Here is a 24,666-nt window from a genome sequence, read left to right as displayed (position 1 = left end):
CACAACCAAACCCAAGAAACAAAATTCCTTGGGGAACTTGTCGATGAGTATTTTAAAGTGCAATACTTGATGGAGGAGAAACTGGGATCTGAGAGCCTGAGACTGAGCTTGCTTTCTGCAGACATGCGTTTTACCTCCACACAATGAGCTGCACACCCAGATCAGAGCGATTCATTAGCACCATTAGCTGTCTATCAAATGCGTCACGTGCTCAGAACTACAGGTGCAAATCTTGCAAGTACGAAATGCACACACAAAAAGAGGTCTCCTGTTGAATATTCAACTGTACGAAAACATATGGTATTTTTAACAGGTTGCTTTGCAGGCCAGTTAGATGTGAATTTAAAGCAGTCATCTTTTAAGTTGTAGCTGTGCTGCATGTCCTGTGCAGTTATACCCAGTTTGCTTAATTTGAAATTTAGAGCCATTTCTTTTGTCTTGCAAATGTAATTTGATTATAAACCAGACAAATACCTCCTCACTCATTTTTCTTCAAGGTCTTGATCACATGTCTGGAGCCCCTTTGTTGTGTAACATACAGCAGTTCTTGATAATTTCAGCAAAATTTAAGAATTAGTATCATTAACTATAAGTAAAATAAGGAAAAGTGGTAAATATTAGCAAATTCTTCTAATTAAATCAGATTTAAACATTTAAAATAGTCTCTGTAAAGCTGTTACAGAGTATTTTGTTGTAAGGAACTCAGAGAATCTGTCCCTTACTTATCAATATAATTTTACTATCACTTATATTGGTTTAGCTTCTTCATGTCAGTATTTATAGAAAATAACAATGCAAGACATACAGCTGGATGATCAATGTTACAGCAGAAAACCTCTGCTTGCTGCTTTTCTTTTTTTTTGTACCCTCCACATGCCCACATGTTTTGGACTCCCTTCTGCCTTGCATTGCTGCTGCTGCGAGTGGGACGTAGCGTGATGCAGCCTGGTAAACCCAGAGTCAGTGTTTTCATTTCAGTGACCCTCATCCTCTTCATCCCAGTCAGGTCACTGACTTTGGGGGTGCAAGGTGTAAAAGACTGGGATCTTTTCTCCCATCCCTCCAGATATCAGGCCTGGAGAATTTTTCTGCTGGGTAAATTCCTGATGTTTATGGAGGTTTCACTTTGCCAGACTAGTATGTGAGGTCAGGTGAAGGGTGCTTTACCCAGACACATCGTAACTGCCTGGCATCAGCTGTAGCAAAGTCTGCCAGGAGTTTGGGGAGGGAAAGGGGATGCCAGGGGCCAGTGGACCTTTGGGTGTGTTGTCCCTGTGCACAGCCAAGCACTGTGCATGGGGCGAGCTGAACCCCCTGCTCAGGTTACCTGGGATGGAGAAGGGACAGCTGGCTTGTCCTGGTCCTTGCCAGGGAGCGGTGGAGTTGGTGACTGAGCTGAGGAGTCCTCTCTGCATCTAACCACAGCCCAGCACGTCCACCAGAGACTTGAGCTGCTCATGGTCCAGCAGACCCCTGTCAGCCCGGCTGTGCTCAGAGCTAGGGCAATGCCGCAGGTTTGACCATGCTTTCTCCATCTCACTTGCCTGCCAGGAGACAGGGATCCCTCATCCTCATTTTTGGTGAAAAAAGCCGAGATTTCACCCCCGGGTCCCAGCAGGCATCTGAGGGGGTCAATCTGACCTCAGCTTCTCTCACTTGTTCTCAAGCTGCTCCCAGCTCCGAATCTGGACCACCACCCTCTTTCCGTCGTGTCTTCCCCATAAACTGGGTGGCTTCAGGCTCCCCTTTTTGCTGCAGGCACTGGGAAACCCTCTTGGCTGTGTTGAGCTGAAGCGTGAAAGGGGGACACAAGTCAGCTCCTCAGTCTGACGATGACTTGCTACTTCAGCATCCTCTGGGCTAGGCAAATAGTGCATTTTGTCCTCAGTCTTCCTTCCTCCTCTTCCCTTGGATCTGCGTCCCTCTGGAAGCTCTTTGTGCACAGGACCTTCATCCTACAAGAGGAGGAGGGGAGCACACCCTAATAAGCCTTCATCTCAACAGGAAGAGCTACTCGTTTGTCATATTTCAACATTTGTACATGGCAATGCTCATTGCAAAAGTCATTGGGTGCAGCAGTTAAATAATCAGAAGCAGAAGCGAGTCATGCGTGCCGCATGATGGCTTGTTGGGAGTCTTAAACACACAAATACAGATCTATCTCAGCTCCTTCAGCCTTGAAATTCAAACATATCAAGTATTGCATTTTTAAAAGGGTCTTGGTTTGTTATTGGGTTTTTTTGGCTTGGGTTTTTTTGGTTTTGTTTTGTTTTTTTTATTTATTTGCCTGCACAAAGGTAAGGACTTTTGCAAGACATTTTGTACGTTTATCTTTATACCTGTCATATTTTTTGTGCTTATTAGAGGCTGTGGTAAATGAGGATGTGCAAAGAAGTAAATGTTAAGCCGTTTGATGAGTAACTGTTGTTAGAGCTTTCATGTCGTAGCAGTCCGAAATGGCACATGCGCATGCATGCACATGCAGAGAAAATCCAGCCCTCCGCCCCTGTGGTGGAGCTGTCTGTTAAACAGAAACTTGAGAAGAACATATTTTGCTGTTGGAGAAACTTGGGAGAAATAGTGAATCACTTAGTTCCCACCTCTTTTGACTTTGTAACTAACAAACTTCAAGCAGCACTCAAATTCTCATCCGTAGTTCAACAACAGCACTTGACTTGTAAGTAAACAGACAGCTCCAAACCAGGGTGGAGTTTATTTTATTTGCAGTTTAAGTACTGAAAAAAATAGATCCTGCTATTCATTAATTTTTGTATGACTCTGCAATCCGTTTTATGTGGATGAGCAGTACCTGTTAGAGTGAAAAGTTTTGCTCTTTTTATTTTGCTACAATTTAAAAGAAAAACTCCATTCACGCAAAGCTGTGCTTTTCTCCAGTGTTCGCATTATAAAAGAAAAAAAACCCAAAACTGTTCTTGTTTACTGTGAAATCATGCACAGTATTACAGTCGATAATGCTGCCAATACTTATTACACCTTTTGGCAATATTTAAGCTTCATAAAAGTGGTCACTTGTCTGAAAGCACCAATCTTTGTTCGTTCTGTGTTAGTGATGCATCAAGCAAAATTCCCAAACATGCTCAACATTCATTTTTTTTAAAACCCTTTTCTTTTCAACATGAAAGATTGGTCCGTACTTGTTTTACGTATCACTTGTGGTTATATTTCATTTTTTAATGTCTGTTTATATTTAATGACTGTTAATCACATCATATACAAAGAGATGGTTGTTTTGAGAATTTGGAATGATTTGTTCCCCCGTAATCAGTAGCAAGGTTTATTGAGCTGCTTAAGAAATTTTCAGCTGTAAGTGGGTTTTTTTGGTTGGTTTGATTTTCTTTAATTTTCTTTTTCATTCTTTGCTTGAACCCAAATATTTAGCTGCTAGGTTAGGGCTCCTGTCTGCTTTCCTGAGCCTTGTTGCTAGTCTTTATGTTATTCTGGTTTGTTCCTTCTTACCCTGCTAACTTCTAGCTGGACTCAAGGGTAAGTGCTTCCCTGTAGCTAGCACAGCTCAGATAATCAGACTAGATTATCTGACATATGCAATGTGCTTTTTTTTTTTCTCTTGAATCTTTCTCATGTTTAGATTTTGTAGTACAAACTTTCCATGTTATTTTCCTGAATTGAGGTTTGAAATGTAAGTTTCCATACTGAAATTAGGATGCATGTGATGTTTGCATAATTGCCTTCTCTCCCTGGCTTTCACATTGGCATCAAGTGATCCTCTTAGTAAAGCCAACCATTAACATTTCTATTTTTCATTCCAAGATGTAAATATCAATTAACATCACAATAAAACTGTCAATAATACCTTCTTTTGTTTCATGGAATTTACATCTAGTTGACTGCTTCCTGCCTGAAAACAGATCATTTTGCACTCTGACGATTTCCTTTCTCTCCATGCCGATGATTAGCTTGGTGCAGCGCACCGGCGTGCGGGGCCAACCGTGGACACCTCTAAGCATAGAACGGTAGGGCAGGAGACCCTGAGAGACCTAGACGAGGTGCAGGACTCCACAGGAGACCCCCCCAAAAAACCCCTTCACACATGCCGTGTGAAAACTAACCTGAGTCATCGAGGTTTGGTAGTTCCCTCTCCCATAAACTCAGTAGGGGATGATTTCGGCAGCAAGCAGCAGCTCTCTGGGTCACCCCGGGTTTGGAGATGCTGACCCACTCCAATTTAAGTACATTAGTCATGGAGGGGTGCTGCTGTTCCCCCAAATTATCATCAGTTAATGTTTTAGTGTGGGTCTCGATCACCAATCAAAGCAGTGCTTGCCAAAGAATAAGCCAGGGGAAATATTATTTTACCTTTTCCCACTGGAATGCCTACCTTGAAAAAAGATAAAAGCCCAAACTTGTGCTGTAAAAGAGCTTCTCCTTAGCCTTTGTTCAGTCTTAAATACATCCGGTACAAATCCTTTATTGATGTTAAAAGCTGCTTCTCTAATACCTGGTGAGTGCCTGCGTTCCTTAGGAGGGAATAGCATCAGTGGGTCATGAGAGCTGGCAAATATGTATCCAGAGTATCTGAATGCAATTATGAGAAGGAACAGGCGGTGTCATCCCTCCTGGCCATCAAACAAGACTCCTTTTTTTTCTTCTTCCTCTTTTTGTTTCTTTTTTTCTTCTTTTTTTTTTTTTTTTTTCCCCGTGTGTGAGTGTGCGTGTGTGTGTATAAATATACCCCTGGGTAGTAAGCAGAATTCCTTCTCAGCAGACACTTTCTTTTTTCTTTCTCTTTTTTGTTTTCTAAATGTTTGGATTTCCAAAGAGGATTCTTATCAGACTTTACCACAAAACAAAAAAAAAAAAAGTTTAATTTGATGGAAATACAGATTTTTGCCACTTTGAAAGAAAGAAAGAAAGAGTGAATGAATGAACTTGGATCTGGCAACATTACATGTATTTGCACTACAATGCATTGCTATCCTATTAGATTATTAGTTTTGTGCTTTAATTGCTTTATTTTTTTTAGATAGTTAGAGATATCATGAGAACGCTGCTGTGTCTTCTGTATTGTCAACTTGCAGATGCTTCATTGCAGGATCAGAATTAAAATGTTAATTCAGTTCTCACATAACTTGCATGAATTTAAAACTAGCCTGTAAATCACTTCTGTGTGCTTTAAGAAGCATGGGACTCTAACTTACCAAATACAAATTCACAGGTTTCCGCAGTCATCCAATTCAAAATATTTTTAAATAGTTATAAAAATGCTGTGAAACAATGTCTTGTAATATAAGTAGCTGTTCTAAAACTGTATTTTTAACTTGCCACACAAGGAACTATGTAAGTGCATACGACAAATTCTTATTCAATTAACTACCAAACGTTAGATAACTTAGATTCAATTCCGTGCCTAGTATGTCTGGTGATTTACAGGAACATCCATAATCGTTTATTGGAATTGTAACTCGAGCAGAAGATAATTCGTTTGCAGCAGGGGAGAAGCCATAAAACACAGGAATAAACATCCGATTAAATTTAAAGCTATCTTCTAACATGGAATAATATGAAGAAATAAAAAGAGCTCTGAGATACCCAGCTGAGAGGCGAGTTGAGCTGCAGCGGCCGCAGCTTGCAGCTCCCAGACAGCAGCCTGGCATTTGAAGTCCCTGTGCGGTTCCCCCCCATCCCAGGACACTGGTGTTTGCTGGTAAAGCCGAATAAAATGAGGTTTCTAGGCTCTTCCCCTGGGTTTGTCTTTACCGAGTCGCAGCCCAAGAGTCTCCGTTAGCTCCGCGTAACCGGTGAGAGCAGGAGGGCACCCCGCCGCCCCGCAGCAGGTCGCGGTGGGCACGCCACGGAGCCTGGAAAACTTCTCCCGCTTTTCCCGGCCAGCCCAGTGAAGAGTTTTCTAGAAATATCTGTAACTGAATAGCTGCCATCAATCATTGTCATTCCTTTATTTCATGTCTCCTGATGAGGTTGACTAGTGTCATTGTTTGTTACTGTCCAAACCACATCTTCATTCTTGTAATGTCAAGCAGATATGACAAGCACACATTTTCCAGATGAGTAAGACACAAAGTCACCTTTTAATTTACAGTTGTTTGGGTTTTTTTGTTTGTTGGTTTTGGTTTATTTTTTTTTAATAAGCAAACATGTCATAAAATTTCCTGGATGTTCAGTTGCCTTTGGTACTAAAACAAAGTCACTCATTAACGAAAAGAAGTAAATCTGGAGTAAGAAATTCTTACAATAAAATGGCTACCTAAAGCCTTTTATAACAAGAATTCTTTTATGGAGCTTGTCCCCCGCTATTAACTTCACCACTCTCAGAGCAAAATCTGCCAAAATTATTGCTGGAGCAAAAGAAATGCAGAGGGCAGGGAAATCCATTTGAAAAAAGAGAATGAGCGATTTGACTGTTTTGCCTCTTGTTTTTAAACAGCAGTTAGAGAAATACAGCCCTCAGAGGACCAAATGGTGGGACAGTCCTTTGGTTTTCATTATTGTTGTTGTTGAAATCTTTGTGTTCCCGACACCGGCAGATTTTTAAGACTCTGATTTCAAACACTCGTAGGGAGTGTGTGTGTGACGGGGGGCTAGTTAATGGAGTCAGTGGAAAATGCAAATGGGGTAAAAAGTGAACAAAATAAACCCAGCAGTATTAAAAAAAAAAAAAAAAAAAAAAAAAAGACCATAATGTAGGTGACCAAGTGTAATATAAAAGGCCAGAGTCTGCAGTTTTCCAGAAGAAAGGGTCGTGGAGTCTGTGCTGCCAATTTACCTCCGCTGGCAGCCTCCCTTCCGAGACCACCATCGAACACCTTTCAGCTGCAGTTGTGTGCAGCTTGTCTAAATATGTAAGATAACTTTTGTGGGCCTGCAGCAGCGTTTTGGCTGGGACCCCGAACAAAGAAGCACCGGCGAACTTGGCACAGCACCTTGGGAAGGGATTGTAAATTACTGGAGCATCGTATAACTTTCTTTCTTTGTTTTCTTCTTTCTTTTTTAGCTAGAATAACAGCACAGGGTCAAAAAAGCAACCGTACTTGACTGAAACAATTAATTTAAAGTACTTGCAAATTAGCTGTACAATTTGGGTGTGAATATTAGCCATTCTCATTTTGTAATTTGTTTAGAATCTCATTCAAACTGCACAAGCCATTTTGAAAGAGGATAGATTATACATAGAACTTATTTCCTATGTAGATGTTGGCATTATTTTAAATCACAGATCAGCTGTCTGGAACAGAGGAGCAATATATTTAAATCTATCCTTCTCTTTTTGTATTGCCTAGGAAGTTTAATGGTTTTTGGTATCATTTGATTCCTAAATTTCATCTTTAAAAGCAAGACCATTAGAAAAATCAAAATGCAAAAATAAATTGCAGGTTGCATGGCATTTTTATTTTTAACAATCAATTAAGGGAAGGTAGGTTTAGTGTAGGACTATCCTTTTTAACCTGCTCCTAGTTATTCTTCAGAATTTTAAGCATCTGGCCCAGAGCAGATCTTCCATTTAAGAGAAATGCATGTTACCATGCTCCAAAGACATCTCTAGTTCAAACCACACCGGCTTTATGAGAGATGTGCACCCGCCCAGCCCCGTGGCTCTGCCAATGCAGAATTGCGGTGCTGGGCGGCTGCAGGGAGAGCTGCGGCTGCTCATCTTCCTTCCCATGGCAGAAAACCACATTTTAAGCCATCAACTGAGCAGAAGTCATGCACGTCACACCTTTTTGGTCCCCTGAGCTCATGCAATGCCATGTCAGATGCTTCTCTCTTCAGGTGGTTTTTCTGGGATGGTGAGATTTGGGGCAAATGGGCTTTCGAGCAGGCACCCGACAGGATGCTCAGTAAGGTGTGGCTTCAAAGTGATTAGTGCAAGTAAAATTGCCCCTCATTATGGAAGGTCGTGCCCCTGCCTCGAGGAGGGAGATTTTATAAAGCCCAGGGCAGAGCCTCAGCTCCATCCCAACCAGCAGAGCCTGGGCTGGTGCACACCGGCCAAAGGGCTGCTCCGTTTGGAGTAAAAAAATATTCATTTCAAACATGCTTTCTAGCACATCTGCTCAAAAAAGTTCACCAGCTAAAGGGCTAGAGGACTCTTTGAATTTCCAGCTGATTTACTCGGCTCTCGGAGCCTCGTTGGCTGAGCGGGAGGATTGACAGTGTATCAGGGCTCCTAATTGAAAAGTAATAAAATCTCTGAGCGAAGCTGGCAAATGAAAGCCTCCAGCCAATTTGTCAGCTTGCAGTCAACTCAGAGGAGTCGGGCAGAGCAGCAAGCCATTAAAAATAGTCTGATAATATCTGTTAAAACATTTTGCAGGCACTAGGGATGGAATTAAAAAAAAAAACAAAACAGTCAAACTCTTTGGGAGCGAACTCGGTCAAATCGATCTTGGCCCAGAGGGACAGTTGATGGGGCAGAAAGCTGCCAAAAGAGATGGGAGCCGGCCCGTGAGCCCCAGGGCTGGGTGGCTTCGCATCCCCTGCCCAGAGATGCTGGAGAGGTGCCGGGGAGGTGATGCTCTTGTCGGGGAGGTTGCCCCTGCCCCCCAAGCCAGCCCTCACACTGCCACGTCGCTCGGGGCTGGCGGTGGCTTCTTCTGTCCCTGTGCTGAATGGACGGAGCTGCTGGCGGAGGCAGAGGGGGGGCAGCAGGACCTGGTGCATGGAGCCAAACAGGGGAGCAGACCCTCAAAAATTAACCAGCTGTAGGAAAAAAAATCAGTGTTTATCAAGCAGGATTTTAATGAGGAAAATTGCCAGCTACTGCTGAATTACTGCTAGCAGCTAATTGAAATGTTACATGTTTTAATTTGTCTGATTTCTTTCCAGTGGGTGATGTTATTTATATAGTTTGTATATAGCTAACGACAGACTATACAGAAAATTTAAAGATTGCTTCCAATGATCAGTATTTTCTGAGAGCACAGACACGAACGGAGTGTTTAGGAAGACACGCCATCCGTCACAGCTTAATATTAAATAGTAAAACATATATAAAAGAACACGATCTCATTATCATTTAAAGCTCCTTTTATTCTCTCTTTTTTTTTTTTAATTAAGGATTTTTGTTTCTTCTGGTAAAGAGGGATTTTGTTTTAAAACAAATAGTTACCATATAGTACTATTGCAAAAAACTGCGGTTTTGTGTCCTTTCAGCCACATTGTTTCAAGGCCACCCAGTTCCCCTAGGACGCTATAAACAGGGGAAGGATTTAAATCCTATTCTCTTTGTTGAGGATTTGGCAAGAACCCATATAGTAGGAAGCTGAGCACAGACAAAACCGAGTGAAAGGTGTCCTTTAATTCCCTGGCCGCTGGTAGAACAAAGCCAGCTCCCAGCGGGGTCCCGGCTGGCCGCACCCAGGCCGGCTTGGCGGCTTCATTTCAACTGCTGAATTCGGTGTATTTTTAGTTAACCATGTTGAGATTAATTAATTAGCCCCTAGGAGTTAGTGCCCATAAACGTCACCCAAAGCAGAGAAGTGTGAATACGTTGAGGCTGTTAATTCACCCAAAAATGGCAGCTCGCAATCCGGGCAGAGGAAATTCAGCCCCGCCGTCGGGATGACTGGCAGCTCCAGTGCACTGTCGGGTTACTGCCTCAGTGACAACAAACTACATAGTAATTTAACTTCTTAGCGATGCTTAAAAGAGCATCTTTTTATTTCAGTGAGGTAGCATTTGAAGTTGCCATTAGAAAAAATATCGCCGTGGGGAGACAAACATTGGCGTTTGGATAAAGAACAACATAACTGGTCTGATACCTAGAAAACCTAGTAAATGTAGAGAAACTGCTACAGCTGTAACTTCATTAGAATGGCAGAATCTATTATAATTAACCACAGCTATCTAAATAGGAGCTAATTTACTTACATGAGCCAAAATTCTGTTAACTCATACTGTATTGTAAGATACAGAGTAAGTTCGTGGGTTTGTGTTCTGGTTTTAAGTACAGGATAAATGCACTATAATGAGCAGTTGACAAGATGTTAATTCTAAAATCTTTTGCCTAAATGCAATAAGATAGCCCATAACTGATGCAAGTTGACAATGGGAGGTGAAAAGTGTACTGTATAGCCTGCAAAGAGAAAAGTTAATGGCAATGTAGGGAAGAGGAGATATTTAGCTTTCATGCCTCATACTGTATATTTTTTTCTGTTGTATTTGTCAACTAAAATGTCTTATAACTCTCTAAATGGTGTCTTTCTCTATATGTATAAATGAACAGATGCAGATAGAGCTCAAAAGCATGGCATGGATGAATTTATCTCTTCCAATCCCTGTAACTTTGACCACGCTTCACTCTTTGAGATGGTTCAGCGCCTCACTTTGGACCACAGACTTAATGATTCCTATTCTTGTCTGGCAAGTATATTCTTTGGTCTCTAGTGATATAAACATCAAGCAGCAAAGTCAAAGCTAGTGCGAGTGGGGGCTAATCCCCCTGTTGCTGGAAGATTGACTTCTGTTTACACCAGGTTTGAATTTGGCCCAGAGGTGTTTTCTTTTGAGAGGCTGCCTGCAGTGAACTGACTGCTGTTCTTCTCCGGTTGCACTGTCTTTATCATTTCTGTTTGCAATGCTTAAAATGTTTCTTCCTGCAAAGACAAACACCAGTGTGGGGATGTGAAGTAGAGAGCAGTGTTTTGCAGCCTCCCGCACTGCCTTCCAGAGTCTTTTGGATGAAAAAACAGGGGAAAGATGCCGGTCTGGTACCACCTCCCTTGTCAATGGAGTCCCACCAGGAGTAACTCTGGCCCAGCTTTGTGTCTCTTTATGAGCAGGGATCCAGAGCAGGTAACAGGTGGGACTAGGTGGATAACTGCAGCAATGCTGCGGTCTGTCCTCGCTCATGCAGTCGCATGCCCATCCTGATTATTCTCATGAGCACAGGTTGCAGCTCGCAGCCCACTGCTGTGTAACATGATCAACAGGACAGTGGCGCTGGGATGCTCCAGGACAGCTTATAGCCTTTGGCTGGGGTGTAGTGCTTGGGGGCTTTAGGTACTGTTAGGGTTTGAATGAGAAATAACCCTTAACAATACAACATGAACAATTAATTTTTAGCAGTTTCAGTGAGGAGGATGGAGAGGCTCTTAGTTTTTGAGAAAACAGGCTGAAACCTTTCTAGAGGGGCCTGAAATGGAATGGAGGTCCTCCCCTGGACATGGTATGGGGCAGATCCTGACCTGCCACCCTCCTAGTGTTGCACAGAAACCTCCAAATTGGTGTGTCATCGTGGGCTTCTTCAGCAGAAGGACCACCCCGTGCCCATAGCCTTCATCTTCCCTGGAGCTGGGGCTCTGGAGTGGTTTGCTGTTAAAAGCAGCAACCTGGGAACACAAGTGAGCAGTTGGCAGTGTTGCTGTCAGTCTCAAATCCTGTCCTCCACATCCCCCCTCAGCCATGGTGCTTCTCTCACCTGCTCTGCTCCTTGCACCGCGCACAAGGGCTGATGTCCTCAAAGGCTCAGATCCAGTAAGTGTCATTAGCCGTAGTGAGGTGTCACCTTCCTGATGAGACGCAGGGCTAGGAGGAATGGTTGTGGATGTCCCCTGAGGTAAAGATGGGGTGGGGGAAGGCTGCAGCAGATACCCAAGTGGTACAAGTAGGCTTGGTGGCAGCATTGTCAGACTTGCAGCAGGTTCCTCACCGTTTCCATCAAGGTCTTTGCTCCGGCAGGCAGTGAATTTGGCATGCAGCTTCTGCTCCCCACGCATGGCTGACCCTAGGAAGACCATCCCCATCCATGCATGTCTGACAGGTTGGCTTGCAGCTGGTTTATCTCTGTGCAGTCTCAGGCCTGGTGAGAGAGCTGTGGCCGTTGAATTAAATTCGTGGAGAGGTGCAAGGCTATCACTGAAAATGATTAATAATGTTTCTCTTCAAGAAACCCACCAGCCACACATCTGCTTGTTATTGAGGTGTTTAGGCCCTGGCTAGAAGCTACTGGAGTGTTGGAGCTCCCCTCAGCACCAAGACTTGTGCCTCTTCAGAGCAGAGCATCACCAATTAACCACCTTCTTTCAAATCACCCATTGCAGAGTGTTATAAAGAAGAGAATAATGGGCTGTGTTCATCTACGCTTGGATTTCACATGCTTCTTTACTTATTTTAATATGGTTTTGTCCTGATTATGGCATTTAAAAAAACAGACTGACCTCAGAATTTGAGTTCAACTGCAAAGAACTCCCATTTCTCTTGTTATGTCTGTGGACCGTTGGGGATACCACTGCGCTGGCTTGCCTGGAGGAGCTGTGAGAGCCCATGGTAAGCCTGCTCTGTCCACTCTGTGTGCCGCTGGGCAATTGTTATTCTCCCTACAGGACACTCCCACACAAGGTCCCACAGAGTTTTGCCTCGTCAAACCTCTTCTTGTTTTCAAATGTGGACATGGAGGTGCCAGGAAAGACATACCCAGACACGGTGGCTCACCCTGACACAGAGGATCGCTCAGCATTGCCTCCTTTCCATGGAACCAGGTTAAACAACGTTATTGCGAGCCCACTCACCGGCTGAGCCAGGCATCCCTATGAAAACAAACAGGCTGGCTGACTAATCTCGGCTATGGCAGAAGTGATGTGTGCTGGCAGAGAGCACCGCGCAGGGGAAGGGGAAGAGTGTTGTCTGCATCACTTGCTGAGGGCTCCTGCCTATCGTCCACAAACTGGTAGCACAGTTGCGTTCACAGCTCTTCCTGGACTTTTGGAAAGAGTAGGCAGCTCTTCCAGCTTAGCGTGGACCCCACACAATGTGTGGGTCTTCATTCCTTTCTGCTTGGATGGGTGTGTTATTTCTGAGACTGCTCTTCAACTCTTCCCAAGACTTCCCAACCTACTGCCAGCATCTGGCTCATGCAGCTAGGTCCCTGCTGGAGCCATATTTCCGATGATATCAGCATTTGTGGGATTCACATAATACAATACAGCATGTGACAAGGAAAGGTGGTCTTCTAGAGTGCCCAGCTTACCTGGGGTGATGTGAAGGAGTTAGATTCAAAGGTCCATGAAGCAGGCTACCAAAATGAAATTGTTTTGTTGTACCTATGGTAGATAAGAAAATTCGGTTACTGAAAAGTGAAAAGTTTCCTTCAAAAACCCTGTTTTTCCTCCAATGGCACCTCTAGGTTTCCTCACGCTGTTGAAGACCATCTTGGAGACCAAACTGAGCTACACCTAGCTGTGTTGGGGTGAGACACCTGGTGTGTCACCGCTATCAGCTGCGTTTGCCAGGCTGGCTGGTTGCCAGCTGGTTGTGCCAGGCAAATCTTAATCGAGAGCCAGGATCTGCCTGAGGATGTGGGGGATTTGTCTAAATACTGCCTTTCATCAAACCTTAGATTTTTTCTAGGGCTGCGGGGAGAAGCATTTGCTGCTCCTCTGGAGCCTTGTTCGGCAGCAGGTTTTTTATTTCCTACTTCTGCTGTAGGAAATAGAAAGGAGACCACCTGGTCCTCCTGGGCTCTGTCTCTCCACTCATAGTCTGCTTGCCCGTGCTCTCATGAGGTATGAGGCTCATCGCTGAACCTCAGAGCTTCTTCTCAAGCTTCCCCTCATTGAGCCATGGCAGCAATCTTGAGTGTTTGCCCCATCTCTCCTCTCCACCCGAGGACCAGCAGACCCCGGTGCAGGGCAGCAATGTGAGGTGCGCTGGGTCCAGCCTCCTGCTTCCTTCACCCCAAACTCTGGCCTTGATACCTGTCTCCAGTGAGCACAGTGCCAGCCTTCCTGTTGGTGTCAGTAGGGACAAGATCTCACCCCATAGGGAGGACTGAGTCCTTTGTATGTGTTAGGTGAATGTAACAATTTCAGCTGCATTTCTACCCCAGTAACTAAATGGACACCTCTTTCTATCACAGAACAGTTACGACATTTCTATATTTTTAACATGCCTGGTCACCGAAGACTTGTGTAAGGAAAGGCAAGGTGAAGAGACAGTCCAAGGATGTAACGAACAGGCAATATAAAGAAATCCAGAATCAAGCATAATACCACCAGCCAAAAAGCAAACAAAAATACCGTTAAAAGCGGTGAAAGCAAATATACCCCTCCTAAAAAATAGCCTTCCAGAGTGCCGTCCCATCTGCATTGTTCTGTGTCTTCATTTTGAAGTGTGCACTTCTAGTGATCCCAGCACTGTAGCTACTCCCTATATCTATCATTTTCCCCTCATTATTTTAATTCTTTTCTCAAGCTGTTTTGGAGTTGGCCCAATAAGGATGAGCAAATCCTTCTCTATGTCTTTGAGCTCTTAATTGATATTTCTTCAACTCTTTTCAAAGCAGCTATTTTGGCATCTAGAAAAGATTTGGTGTCATCTGAGTGGTAGAAAATATATTTTAATCTTTCACAGCAGTGTTGTTTCTAAGATGTAGCATTTGGGGTAACAGATGGGGTGGCAAAGAAGTTGCCTATAGGGGCAGTGCTCTGCCTCAAGTACTCTCCCGCCCGCTGCAGGAACTTTTCAATTAAACGATGAAAGATTTTGCAGCTTGATGCATTCCAGAGCTGCGTCTTAGCAATTGTTTAGCACCCAAATTTCCATGTAAATATTGACGGTTTTGCAGCATTTTGAAAATCAATCTACAAGAATACTCTTGTTCTCGCTAGCACCTTTCCCAAAGGCAGAGGCGCACTCCTATTCGGCTGTCCCGGGGTGTTCACTGGAGCCGTCCCCTCATGGGGAAGGGTGTCCTCCTTGGGAGCACGGACATTGCACCACAAGCCATGTGTCACCAGGCCCTCAGGACTGACAGACAGAAATTGTCTGAGGTTTCTGGATGTGTAGAGAAACCCTGCTCATGAGCAGAGCTTCCCTTTGCTGCGATGCCGAGGAGGTGGGCGACGGCAGAGCGCGTCGCCAGTGCTGTGCAATACGGACGATGGGAAACGTCCCCTTCTGATGCTGCGGAGCTGCCTTCCTCCGTCTGCAGGACATTCCTACCTGCCAGATGCAAGAGAAGTCATTATTCAGTGTAATCCTCCATGCTTTCCCCCAGATCAGTCTTCTTACTCCTGGACAAATGTACAGTCCCATACCCGAAATGAGATTACTGTTTCATGCTGTTTAAATAACCAAGCCTTTGTCATCTCTTAAAGGTGTCTTTTTTTTTTTTTTTTTCTTTTTTCGCTAGGCACTGACACGAACTTACCTAACTTTTTAGCATTTTAAATTACATTTCCCTCTAAGGGTAGCATAACGTGTTTTTGTAAGCAGTTGCACTGAGTATGTGCTGTGTTTGGGTGCTGATATACAGACTGTATTTTTTAAGAGTGACCTCTCTCCTTTTTCCTTGATGTAGCCTTAGGTTTGCATTTCTTTTATTAGAACAGTTGACAACTACACCTCCAAATCTGATAGCCTGTGTATTTAATAACTTATATTTAAAATCAAGTCTCTTTATTTCTAAACAGGGCTGGTTTAGTCCTGGCCAGGTCTTTGTGCTAGATGAGTATTGTGCACGTAATGGAGTGAGAGGCTGTCACAGACATCTCTGCTACCTCAGAGATTTGCTAGAGCGCGCAGAAAACGGAGCTATGATTGACCCCACCTTACTTCACTACAGCTTTGCCTTTTGTGCATCACATGTTCATGGCAACAGGTAAGAAATTCTTCTTGGCTAGCAGCTCCCCTGCCAGCAAGGGATGACTTTGTCAAATTATAGGTTCCTTTCGATAATGCACAACAGTCCCCAATTTGTTTTCACAGTGGATGTTTGGCAGCAGCGCTTCTAGTGGCATAGTTGGTTTGTTTGTTTGTCTCGTGGCTTGTTTAATGTAAGCAATAAAAATGCACGTAGAGGATCCAGAAATGAGAGTTTTTAACTTTCTTACCCAGGCACCTGCTAGATGCAGTTCTGGACAAGATAGAGTTGAAGCACAAGTGACTGTCATGGGTTGAATAAATAGAAGCAAACGCTACGCTGTGCTGCTTTAATTGCTGTGCGAGAGGATCTGACAAGTTGCAGCAGTATCAAACTTCAGTGTTCAGAAGGGCTTTAAGCCCTCGGGCACCCACATCTCATTTAAAGTCCATGTGACGTCAGTTTGGAAATTGCTTAGACATTACTGAAAATTTTATCTTGCTGCTGTTGCAAAGCAATTTCAGTTTCAGAGGTAGCCCATTCCTTTCTCTGAAATGTGTAAAACCTTTGATGGGAGGAACTGGAGCTGTGCTCTTTCCTTTTCTATTTATTTTGTTGACAGCTGTAGCATCTAGTGCAGCTTCTTCTTCTGCTGTTTTTCTGTTGCATTGCATTGTATACTTTGAGATATCACTCTCGATCCTGCATATGCTGCTGAAGAAAGGAATGTTATAAAATAATTATGTGTTTTCATAAACCCTCTGGTAAATACCATCCCGAATTATGACACACATTGCCCAGGTTTCACGTTGCAAGGCTGCCACTTGCTTTTGCAGTTACTTTCATACATCTTGTCATGGAAACCGAGTTTTTGCTTCCTTAGTTTCTTTTTTAGTTCTGACTTTCTTTTGCTCATTTGTTCCTTCTTTGCCAATGGTTTATTTGATTTCAGTTGTTTCCTTTCAGTTTAGTTTCCTTTTGTTTTATTTGGAGTTTTTTCATGCTTTCTTCTTGTTTCTTTCACTTTTGCTGCTGGCCTTGCCCCCTGTGTTTCAATCGCTCCCCAAAGCCAACACATGGCAGAATTACTTGGTGGGTCACAGCCAAGTGCCGACGGCGAGGGGGGCAAAGTGGCTCATACCCCTGCCGCTGAAGCGGAGACAAAAAAGGATTCCAAAAAGGAGTCCAAAAAAAGGAAAGATTCCAAATCCCAGCCAAATCCAGAGCCAAAAAGGTAAGCAAAAGCGTGCAGTGCACAGGAGTGTGTTGTAGAGGGCACTGGGCTCCTTGGTCACCGAGCACACTGGGCAGTTGGTGTCCCTGTGGCACAGGCATTCAGGTCTTGCACTCTCCCGGGAGCTGGATGGCGTTTGGGCACCCAAGTCCCGTAGAGGGTCAGGGCTTTGAGGGTTTTAGGCATGTGTTTAGGAGATGGTTGGCACAGCACGTAGGGGATGAGACTGGGCAGGGGAAACCGGGTGCCCCTGTTGCCCCTCTTCCATAGGCAGGGCTCGTCCCGGCAGGATGCTGTTGTAGGGACAAGACCTCTGTTTGGTCCATAACAGAGAGGAGATTGGATGCTGGTCATGGCTACTCCATGTACTTCTCACAGGATGCAGCAGAGGCAGAGCTGGAGCGTCCTCTTCATCAGGGTTGGTTGCAGGAGGCATTGGATGGTATTGGCCGAGGTGACCCCCCGCCATTCCGAGGTGCCCCCCCGCCATTCCCTCCCCGTGGGGCTGGAGAGGTGTGGGCTCAGGAAAATATCTTGCTTTAAAACCTGTGTGGTTTGTAGACCCCAGTCCTGTGGCTGTCCAGCTGCGCCGGGCTGGGAGGCTGCTGGTGCTGCCAGAGGGGCAAACGGGCCACAGCCAGGCTGTTCAAGTGATTCATGGAAAATATCCCAAAAAAGGAGCAAGATGTTTTGCTATGACTTAGCTGTCTCTAGCTGATGGTTACGTTCACATCGAAAGGCTGAAGGTTCATATTCCTCCTTGGTCGCCGCTGTCTCCATTTCCCGGGGATGGCTGCAGGGCTGCGGCACTGCACTTTCTGGCCGAGGGCAGGCTCTGCATAACACCCGGGAGCCGGAGGAGTTTGGTACGGAGACTGCGGAGAGCAGTTTCTGGCCTCTGCTATCGGGAGGTCACAAAAAGGGACCACAGGGGGTCCGATAGAAAACACAACTCCGTATCTTTCGTGTCTACTATCAGAAATCTGAATATCTGAGCGGAAGAGTCCCAATTTCTTTTCGGAAAGCTGTTGAGGCCACATGCATCGTGCATTTGCGAGCTGGCTGGCGGGGAGCGACAGAAAGCCAATATTTACCCGTGCAGTCCTCGCTGGCAGTTGCGACCGGGTAAAGTAAAGCCGGGTTCGCTCGAGCTGCATCCCTTCTTCCCCCCTGCCGCGACCATACGTCGCTCGTTGCCTTAGGGCTAGCCGTGCTCCCCCCCGGAAACCTATAGCTCATGGCAGAGCTGAAAACTTGCCATGTAAAATTTGCTGAGGCAGGAACACACCTGCCCTGGGACCCGGCACACTGTCCAACGGAGCAGCCTTGCGTTGCGTTGTTATCGGTATGCACGGTGGTCTGGGAAAGATTCAAGTTCTGAGACATTTTTCTGCTTAACAAAGGCTTCTTCTTCTGTCAAATCTAAGAAAGTGTCAATTTTCTTTATAAAAGGAAGTTCCTCCACTTTTAGACAGTAAAAAAAAAAAACAAAAAAAACAACAAAAAAAAAACAAATGGGTGGTTTAGCTTTCCCCAGAATGAGGTTGGCTGTCAGTCAGAATATGCCACCCAGTAATGAAGGTCGAGCAGGGAGATAATTCCATGTGGCTATCAATCCCCGGTATTAGCGGCAGGCAGCGTAGCTGAGGTGGGCTGTCTGTTTGGATCGTGTTTGCGTAAGGTCAGGCAGCGAGACAACAGTCGCTCGCAGTCAGCGGGGAAGTGCGGGCAGGCTGTGGTGAGGATGCTGAGGACAGCCTGAAGGTCAAGGCTGACAGGATGACAGGCGTCAGCGCCAGGACGATGCCTCCTCGCCTGTCCGGCTCCCGCCTTGGCAGCACGGCCGCTGCACCACAGCCAGGACAGGGGCAGGGTGGATGCTGGTAGAAATGCACCTCCAGCTTGGAGCTGAGCCTGTGGCCGCGGCAGATGAAATGGTCAAAATGTGATTTTGGGGATATTTTGGAGCCCTGTTGCTTTATATGTCAGGGTTTGATTCTCCCCCCAGCTCCATTGGGTTCCTGTAGTTTATTTGGACCCCTGAAAGCCTGACATAATCTCTCCAGACCAAGGCTGTACATCACTGCTATTTGCTTGACAGTCGCCTTAATTTTTCTGTTAATTTCGTCCTTTTCCATGTAAAAATGGAGTTAAGTGTAAATTGCTTGTCCTAAGTTTCACCTCCTGCAGAGACCTGAATACGTAAGGTCCAGGCTGTCGGGAAGGCAGGGACCAGCCAAAAATTGCTGAATATCAGCGTGGTTTGCTGTCACCCAGGTACTTGCTCTTCACTAAGACTGGGGAGCTCGAGGCTTTTTCACTGCTGTGGTCACTAGTGAGTTGATAACGGGGTTTTGTCCACCAGCTGTCACGGGATGCTTTTTGTAAAGTCCTGCCGTTATGACAGATGATGTGGTTTCAGATGTATTTACCTACGTGACAGGGAAGAAACACATCAGGTTATTCAGGCATCCGACAGCACACGCCGTGTGTTGTGACGTCTGTTTGCGTTCGGTACCACTACCCTAGTGTTGAGGCTGTTGCTTCCCTTCACCGATAGTCCTCCAAAAAACTAGTGAAAGCAAGAAGCAGGGATGGTTTGGAGAAGACATCATGATTTGGGGTAAAATTATGAAAGGTCTTACCTGAAGGGCCAGGTCTTTCCCTGCCTCCCGTTTCCATGTTTGTCACTGTCCTCGCGTTGGAGTGACAGTGCTGCTGGTGTTTGACACGCAGAGGAGTGATGTGTTAGAGGAGCGTTGTTGCTTCTCTGTCTGTGCATGGTAGAGGCTTTGCGGAGCGGGAAGTTGAGCTCAGCTTTCCCAAGCCCAAAGTTAGCACCTAAGCCTTGAGCAGTGGTTCCTGCCCCTTCTGAAGGAGTGGCTTTCAGCGGTGCCCTTGGTTTCACATGTGCCTTTTTTGGATTTAGCCATGTAATAACTTCCTTTTTAAACGGTAAGGTTGGCAGCAATACTCTTCCTGTGCTTGCTAATCCCAAAGTTTAGAAAATAAGACTAAAATATTGATTGTGTGCAATGTATTAGCAGTCATTGGGCTTATCAAAGTCATGGTGCTGGACTGAATCCCCTCTAGTCTGATAACTGAACGGCATCTTTCTCTGCAAGCTGTTTAATGACTATTTATCCAAGGTCCGAGCAGTTACAAGTCTCTATTAATTGATTTGATATACCAGGGACTTGCCCTTGCCTCTAAAAGCTGTATTTTACAGCATCAAACTTGTTTTCAAGTAGTTCCTTCATTAGCTAATGTTAGCATTAGCTTTCATTATTTTTTTACAACTCTAAGCCAGCAGAAATAATGTTATTGTCATAAACCTTGAGCTTTATGTTATGCATAACGTATTTGTAATTTTTTCCATTGTATTCTAATTACATATCTATCTGTTTCACATAAAGGCAAGGTTGCCATACAGCTAGTTAAAAAAACAAAACACATTTGTGGTCCCATAAAAGAAGTAGCAAGTATATGAACACTTTATCACAGTGTCGTCATATACTTTGTGTTTGATTTCCGTATCTCGTTCAGATTAATCGCCCTGGCTGCAGCAAGGGTGATTAATCGGAATGAGACATGGAAAATCTGGCAGGTGAAAATCTGACAGGGTGTAATGCTTTAACCTTTGTTAGGTGCCGGCTCCGTGTCCCGACCAGCCCCATGATAAGTTCGTGGTGACAACGGCATGCGTTACGGCCGTCTGTCGGATAGGATCCAGCGTCTGTGCTGAAGGGAGGTGGGTTGCCAGCCACCAGCAGATAACCAGCGCGGTGCGGCAGGCTGACGTGATTCATGACAATGGGTGTAGGATGGCAGTGCTCAGAAACCATCCGGTTCAGCCGCGGTACGTCAGGGGTGCAGATCGCACTTGAGAAGCGATGAGCCGTGACTTGACGCGGAGGAGAGAGCCCAAGCGCAATGAAGGCAGGAGTTGGGAGGATGCAATGGCTCCGCTGCTCTGCAGCATCTCGAGCAGGCGGCTGGGGCAGGGCCCAGGAGAGCGGCCGAGGGCTGGGTTGAACAAAGGGCTTTCAACCGACCTCTCGTGCACGGTGTGAATTCCCAGAAGAAAGGGGTGTTGGGCAAAATCGATGTTTGCTGAATAAGCTTTTTTTTCAAGGGGTCTAAACAGGTGGGCTCTTTCAGGTCAGATTTGCTGGGGGAGATGTAGGAGGCAGGAGGCAGGCAGCTGTGGTCCTGCCCATGGCCCCGGATCAGTTCCCAGTGCAGCCGGCGGGACGTGGTGCAGGCAAGTCTTCCTGCAAGGGATCCTTTGAAAGCCTATCCTGACACATGCCGTCCAAGGCGCTAATCATCGATGTTTACTGTATAGCTCATATGTGCTGCACCTGGCAACCAGCAAGGGAGCTGAAGGCAGCACGTGTTTTATATTTGAGTTGTTACTTAAAAAATCAAATTATTTGCATCAGTTTTTGACATTGTTTTTTTTTTCCTTGGCTCTGTATGCCAGGGCTCACAGTGCATGCAAAGATCTGTTTGCTACGTGTAAGCAATATTTTCCCCAGTAAAAAAAAAAAAAAGTGTAGACAAGTTAAACATAAAAGGTGTAAAAGATACGTCTTTTCATTTCTAAGCCGCCATGGTATTTCGTACGGGCTTATGTCAAAGAGATTAACCCACTGGAGCTATACTGTATATTTATAATTGCATACAAATGCATGCTATTGCTTCATATATTAGTCTTTGTTAAAAATCATTTTGATATATTTGTTTTAGCAGCATAACTAACCCTGGGGGCACCGGGTATAATTAGAAAAGGGCATGGGGGGAGGCGGGGCTTATAGAATAAAGCAGTGGCCTTAGGATCACAGGTCCCAATTATAATTTATAATTAACCCCGAAATTTGCACAAACCATCTAAGCTAAACAAGGACTATCATTTTTGCTGTTTAAATTGCAATCCTTTTTTTTTTTGTTTCACCACCTGCTTTGTTGGTGGTGTTGTTTTCATGGCTTAAAACTTAAAAACAAGGGGGAATTAGGAAAGCGACATTTAAAACTTTTCATATGAAATATTTACAGTGGGAATTTACTAGTTTAGAGCCAACACAGTGAATCTGCAGCAGCAGGAGTGATCTGAAACTTGTTTACTTATAATTAAAAATCTCCTTATTTATTTTTCTTGCCTTTTTTGCCCTTCTGCTTCCCTCTCTGCCCACAACTTCTGCCATACACCTCGAGTGTCCGTGAGCAGGAGCTCTAGAGAATCAGCTGAAATCGTGTCTCCACACAGATGGAGACGTTCATGTTGTTTGTTGAGCCGAATTCACAGACCCAAACCCATTTTGTCCCTTGTGTGCCTGTATATGCCATGTACACACGGAACTTTTTTTCACCCTTTTGCTCTCCTCTCATTCCCCATCACTGCTTCAGTGTAATATCGGTTGCGTGCACGAACACCCCTTTCCCCCAGCTGCGTTTTAGCCAGCCTTGCTGCAGGAACGCTGCTTGCTGGAGGCGGTCTGCTTGCTGGAGGAGTTGGTGCTTCTGTCCATGAGATCAAATAGCAAATATCAAAGCTGAGCTGGAGACCTTTGCTGAAAACAAAATTGCCGATAAGCATCAAAATGAGCTGGTGCGACTTGAGCTTCTCCTCGGGATTTTTTTCAGCCCCATCAGCCCTGTACTGGAATTGTCTAGAGCACAGAAGTGAATCTTAAATTATAGCGATGCTGAGCTATGTACCCTTTGTGTTCTTGCAAAAGGGAAAATAAATATGTTCCCTCAAAAAGATTACATTTTCAAAGTATATTTGACTGGAATATTTAATTAGGTTTCAAAATTATCGAGCTATTAAATTAAGTGCAAGGCTTTGGGTACTGTTTTTCCAGTTCTATGTATATCCTGCATTTGTCACTAATTAATGAGTTCCTAATGCTTCAGCTTCTGGGAAGATGAGCAACAAAGATTAACATAACTAGTAAATCCGAAGATGTGCAGCTGGGTTATAGTATTTGAAATTTGACAAAAACATTGGAAGTATTATTATTTGTGACATGGCTCAAGATGGGGGATTGTGAGGAAAGCAAAGATGACAGAACTGGTGCTAACCACTGTGACAACAACTTGAAAAGCAGCCGACATGACATCTTTCCTATCATGCTGCCGAAAATGTCAACTTTGTGAAGGACAGTGAGAAAATGGTTTGCCGAAAATTTGAAAGGTAGATTCAAGAGATGCTCATCATGTCAGATGCAATATAGTCCACAGCTGGGTGAGAAAGGGAGTCCTTGCCGTGGTGATGGCTCTCGGTTGGCAGGCCCTTCCAGACATCCGCACTGCTCCAAAAATGGCTACAGCTGACCTGTAGATTGTCTCAAGTTTGTAGTAGCATGATACGTGAGAGCGGCGTGCGTTTACACCGCGCAGCGGGCCCTGCGTGGAGGGAGCGGTGGCCGCAGCCGTGGGGTGTGGTGTCCCCCTGGCTCACAAAGATCCCAAGAAAGGGATGGTGGAGACCATGGGTTAAGCCTCCGTGGTGTACGTGCACCTCGGTGGTTGGGTTGCCGTCCGTTGGGACGTTGTGACTTGGGCAAGAGCTGCGTTGGCCAGAGGTTCGCTCTCCAGAGCCCACCCTGCGTCTTCGTGTGGGTCAGTGTTTCTCAAGCGATGCTTCCAGAGCTGACACTGCCCAGGCGGGGTGCGACTGACGCTGTCACATGAGCCCGTTTTGGGTGTCTAACACGAGTCGTTACGTGGGTGCTGAATAACCAGTTCTGGCAAAACCGAAGCCCTTTGAATACAGTGAGAAGCTGTGATCCCTGTGAAAGGGCTGCCACCCAACCTGAGCTGTCAGATCCTGCCATTAAATCTCGCCCATTGAGGTTATTGACCCAGCAAAGGGTAACATAACTTTCAGACCATTTCCAGTCCGTCAGCAAATCACTGCCAGGGCAGGCGGCTTTTCCTACACCATTTGTCAGCGCTGATACAATTAACCTAGTGACACTCAGTGAGCTGTTATGGGCACAGGGGGGGAACCGAATGCCAAAAGTCAAAAAAGGGCTTCAACCCTGCCCCTTAATGTATGGCATTTATTGCGGTCTGCCTTGAGTTGTCTGCTCTCCTGCTTGGGAGCAACCCAGGTGCTGTGAGGTGCACAGCATCACAAAAGGCATGAACATCTCTCTCTGAATATTAAATAGTTTATGGAACTTTGGAATAAGAATATATTAAGCATGTTCAGACATTAATTTTTGCTCGATATCTAATTTGGGGTTTTTTTTGTGGCTTGCTCATTTCTTCAAAATAACTAGTCCTAATTAGGTACTAATGAGACCAGATCCATACTTCCAAAACTGTTTATGAAATGTGTTCCCCAGCTGAGACATTTTATCCAAGTTTCAGCCTGAATCTTTTTTCCTTTTTTTTTCCTTAATACACAACTCAATTTGGCAAATAATCAAGTAAAGATTTCTGATTAAATGCTGTTTAAATTTAAATACATCCCCTGGTATTCGAGTCTTTTTCTGTGTCCATGTTGCAAGTTTTATTTAATGTATATTTAGCTTTAAAATTTTGCAGTAATACCATGTAAGGTTTTCTAGTTCGTCTTCCAAAATGTTTTAGTGTTTTATTCACCTGTATTGAAGCATCAGAGCTTGTATTATGATATTAAGATCTTACTAAATGCAGGGTCAAGTAGAAGTGATTGTACAGATTTTATAGCTTTTAATTTTTTATAGGGTTGGGGATATTTTTTTTTAAGTTTAGGGCCTTTGATTCTTTAAGAGGAAAATAAAGCCAACCAATTAACCCCTGACAGGAGGTTCATTAGAAGCTTTGTAATCCCTTGCCAAGTCTTTTGTATAGCCAAACCAGT

The 24,666-nt window shown here is 44.7% G+C and overlaps 1 protein-coding gene across 1 annotated transcript in view; it reads left to right on the top strand.

Annotated features, from left to right (window-relative positions):
* The window catches only part of CADPS (Ca++-dependent secretion activator), a gene marked incomplete at its 5' end in the record, with an annotated part of 138,621 nt that overhangs the window by 41,726 nt on the left and 72,229 nt on the right, over positions 1 to 24,666 (top strand). The window contains 2 exons of the mRNA XM_010081827.1: positions 10,220 to 10,356; positions 15,405 to 15,592. Of these exons, the coding sequence (XP_010080129.1) occupies positions 10,220 to 10,356; positions 15,405 to 15,592 (325 nt within the window). The remainder of the gene's footprint in view (positions 1 to 10,219; positions 10,357 to 15,404; positions 15,593 to 24,666) is intronic.

This window comes from Pterocles gutturalis, unplaced genomic scaffold (genome assembly GCF_000699245.1).
Source record: "Pterocles gutturalis isolate BGI_N339 unplaced genomic scaffold, ASM69924v1 scaffold79, whole genome shotgun sequence".
Taxonomy (NCBI): domain Eukaryota; kingdom Metazoa; phylum Chordata; class Aves; order Pterocliformes; family Pteroclidae; genus Pterocles; species Pterocles gutturalis.
The sequence above is the reverse complement of the archived record's forward strand: the minus strand, read 5'-3'. Positions and strand labels throughout refer to the sequence as shown.